Source organism: Crassostrea angulata, chromosome 2 (genome assembly GCF_025612915.1).
Source record: "Crassostrea angulata isolate pt1a10 chromosome 2, ASM2561291v2, whole genome shotgun sequence".
Classification (NCBI taxonomy): domain Eukaryota; kingdom Metazoa; phylum Mollusca; class Bivalvia; order Ostreida; family Ostreidae; genus Magallana; species Magallana angulata.
Genome location: NC_069112.1, coordinates 55122008 through 55126280, shown reverse-complemented (window position 1 = coordinate 55126280; position 4273 = coordinate 55122008). Strand labels below are relative to the sequence as shown.

The following is a 4273-nucleotide window of genomic DNA, read 5'->3' as shown; positions in this document are numbered from 1 at the left end:
CAGTGCATGGTGAAACTTAAGATAAAGAGTAGATAAACATTTTAACGTCATTGTGAAAAGTACGATTGCTTAAAGACTTCAATAAAATTACTTACGTATGAAAATGTTTAATTTTTGTTTTAAATTCAGCTGATAAAGGAGGATGTTGGTTTGTGTTATAAGATTTCATCCTTTATTTAAAATTCCAAACCGTTAACTGTACTCTTTACAAAAATTTGTAAACCTTTAACATAATATATTTCTCTAAAAAGGTGAACATTACTTTGATTTTATAAAAGGTTCATTTTCTTATCACAGGAGAGCAGAGTATTCTTGCATTAACTGTGCGTTATCTTCTTTGTAACATCTGTCAATGTTATCTACGTTTCAACCATCACTTTTGCGTTAACTTCCTATAAAATTCATTTTTGCCTCTTTTCTTCTTTTTCCCACTTTAGCTTTAAGATGTTACATCCTTCCTCGTCCTTAAATTATGTTATGTAACAACGTTTCAAACATTTGTGGATGAAAGTTGATTTATTTTAACAAAAATCACTAATTCACAAACAAAATTTAGTAGAAAGTTTAGCAAAGGCAATATATTAAGATTTATTGTAGTTTTGGTGGGAATTTCTGGGGGAGGGGGGAGGCTTACAAATATAACCAAATATAATGTATTGTAATACAGTGCAGGTGTGATGACACCAAATATCAAATAGATTTATACATGAAACAAGATGTATGTCATGTCAAGTTTACTGGAAAGTGCATATAATGTATAGCTAAGCAAACGAATGAAGTAAAAAAGCATAGAATTTAATAGTTATTTGTCAATAAAACAAAACCTCACATCAGACTTTTTTAGGATTATGATATGAAATGAAACAGATGTCTTTAACCCACACTACCTGTTTTAAACCTTAACTGGAATAATTTTTAATTGTCCATTTAAAGGATTCATCAATCCCGCACCTAGTTTTAAACAATATCATTTATCAATATGCAAACTTGTTCAAATAATGAATCGTTTAATGAAGATATTTAAGGTGGATCTATACACCAAATAATTGTAGGAGATTTTTGTTGCATGCAGTTGATACTATTGGTGGGAACGGTATTAAACGATATAATACCTTAAAGTACAATGCTCTATTTTCTACCAAAAAACATAAAATATCAATCTTGTTCAAGATTATCACTTTTCAAATTTCTAAACATTTCTATTTTTGAATCCTTTTGAAAATGAAATGTTATAAAGTTGTTTTGAAATAAGAAAACAAAATTAACATGAATGGAGACTGTATAATTTTATTGGAGTCCACATTAATATGAAACTAAAATATTTGAAAAATTCCTATAAGACAAACTGCTAGAGGGAATCTAGCACATATTCGTTTGTAATGAGATGAAAAACAAATTTGAATAAAATTAAAAAATTAAAAGAAATACTGAACTATTGCAAATATCTTGGTACAGGAGATCCTACTTATAAGATGTCTTCCTTTATTTTACCTGGTTTAAAATATCTTGGTACCAATTTTGTAATTACTAGAAATCACGAGGAAAAGAAAATACTTATAAATTAATACAATTTGCCAATAAACTACCAAACTCCTGCAATGAAGTAACCGCTTCTACATTTGGTATTTCAACACGTGTAATAGGATGTCCCTAAGCTATAATTTTATTTTACCTTGAAGTTTAATAAATACCATTGAATGTTAATTGTCCGCCATTTTGACCTAGTAAAAGCCATTTCTTGAAGACCAGCATATTTTCTCGGATTCGGCATACTTTTATTATAAAAAAAAAGAAACATGCTGGACTGAATAATAATTATTTGCCGTTCAAAGTTAAAAGTTTCTTTTGGACTATATCGGACCAGATAAAATATTAACGTACCCCCCCCCCCCCCCCAAAAAAAAAAATACTTAAAACATATTTGTATATTTACTTGATGTCGCGCTCATGAAGTTCCGATGAACGAGATCTGCTGATAAAACTTTATATCGGGTAATATTTCAGAAATAACATTTTATACAATTTAATTCATATAGGAATCTTTTTTTTATTATTTTGTACGCAATTTCCCTTTTCATAAAAAATAACATGAAAAAATATTTTGTAAAAACAGCGAGTTTCCGAACAAATTCACGACAGTGAAATTATTCCTTTATATGGTATTTTATTCTCTCTGTGTTTATCTTTATTGCTTTTTTACAAAGTATTTTAAACAAAACCGAACTTGTCTTTATAAAAATTGAACTACCAGAAAATAGATAAAATCCCATTTAAATGTACAAATGTTTTTCTGTCTTAAAGAAAGGCGCAATTAACCTATATATCAAACGGAACTACGTATTACATACAAGTACATGTTTAAAGTTTCTCGTGCTCTTATCACAACTTTCCACACTAAAGAAAGCTACGAAAATGACTCAAATCTGATTTGGGGATCTCAGAACAAGGAAGATGTTAGTCTTACGCACTTAAAAAAAAAGTTTGGAGACCAACATGTTTTTTTTGTTTTAAAAGACCGTGTAGAAATGTTTTTGACAAATATTTGTATCGCTTTATGGTTTTCCTTTTCTTCTGCGTACGGTAAGCAAACATTTATAAGTATACTTATTTCTTATTCGTTGTGAATAATGAATTATAAAAGACTTTGAGGGCTAGCTTTGTGTGAGCAATTCACATACCACAATACGATATACTAACTACTTCCCTTTATTTAAAACAAATGCCTTTTAATGCAAAGAAATGTTTGAAAATTATCCTTTTTATATACATTCGACGGTTTGTGCCATGGGATATAATTATTGAACTTTCTTGGCGTTTTAACGACGAGGAAAAGGACGGGAATAAGGATTTCATATAACAATGAAATGATTCCATCAATTATCATGATTTTTAATTTTGATCCAAATGACTTTTGACAATATGAATCCTTTTTGCTGCTTAACCTTTTGTAAATAACATTTCGGCGTTCTAAGGCATGATCTTTTACGAAACATTAAAACAATCTTCATCATGTTTTTTAACAAATACATTTTTATGTATAAATCTTAGTACTGACGGGAACCGTTTGCTTTTATGACTTGTTGCACAATATGCTCAGTTTAATTAATTGCATTAATTAAAATGCAATAGTAGCATCGTAACATGGATTTATGGTGACTAATATTTAATCTTCTAATGTAAATATTTCACATATATTTCACATATACTACATTACTTCATACCAGAACGTTTGCCCCGAGGTAAGAGAAAAGCCATTGAGTATATGTCGCCCGAAGTGTAAGTCAGCGGGCGACATAACACTTTAGGGCTTTCCTGTCATCGAAGGACACATATGCTGGCAATGTCGCCCTAGAAAACATCAAATATGTTATATACCATTTTTAAACAAACCAAAGCGGTTTACGAAAGTATTTTTCAAATGTATTTTTCAACAGGTTCATATTTTACAAATCCATGTAAAATCTTTTGAAAAGAGTCAACCGATGCTTTTTAATTTTAATAAATTTATAATAAAGCTGTGCTTAAATGTTACTGTAGTGGAATAACTGAAATTGCGGAAGGCTGTCTTATTTTCAACTGTAAAGGCCAAGTTGACGTTTGTTGTTTTTACCAGGATCACGCTACATTTGATTTCTATCATTGTAATTCTTTTTTCTTATCAATCAAACAATTGAAGTACCACTGAATTTAAAGCGGTACTGTTTACGTTTCCTTAGCAACTGGTTCTTTAAAGTTCGAACCCAACGCAATAAGTGTGCATTAAAATTGCACACGATTGTGATTTATGAGTTTTGGGAGGGCAATAAAACTATTTCCTGTGAAATATAACGTTTCTGATGTGATTAACAGTTTTTTTAGACATGTAAATAAATTATCTCATTGGAGACTTAACGAGAAAACTTATTCGAAATGGCATATGTATGTATCTTAGATAATAGAAAACACATGTGACAAGTCAAAGATACATGGATAATGTAAATAAAACTTTGAAAAGATTTTGTGTTTAAATTGTGTCATGAAGTCAAGGTATTGTATCAGAACCTATACATAGATTCAAGTGGAGAGTGCATTAAGCATCAGTCATGACAAAAACGTAAGTCATTCATGGAATTGCTAGCTACATGTAAAGGTATAATAAGGGTGAATAAATACATTTGACTTAGGTTTATTTGTACAAAAATTAATAGCATATTTTTACATTTATTAGTCTCAGAACAACGTCTCACACAATACAGGGACACTGACTGAACATAAAGCAATAGGGGGATAAGAT

The 4273-nt window shown here is 29.9% G+C and overlaps 1 protein-coding gene across 2 annotated transcripts in view; it reads left to right on the top strand.

The window, feature by feature from the left end:
* Positions 1 to 2507: 2507 nt before the first annotated feature.
* LOC128171556 (multiple epidermal growth factor-like domains protein 10) overlaps positions 2508 to 4273 on the top strand; it is a 35264-nt gene continuing 33498 nt past the window's right edge. For both annotated transcript variants that reach the window (XM_052837345.1, XM_052837346.1), the window contains exon 1: positions 2508 to 2580. In XM_052837345.1, the coding sequence (XP_052693305.1) occupies positions 2526 to 2580 (55 nt within the window). In that variant the 5' untranslated portion in view covers positions 2508 to 2525. The remainder of the gene's footprint in view (positions 2581 to 4273) is intronic.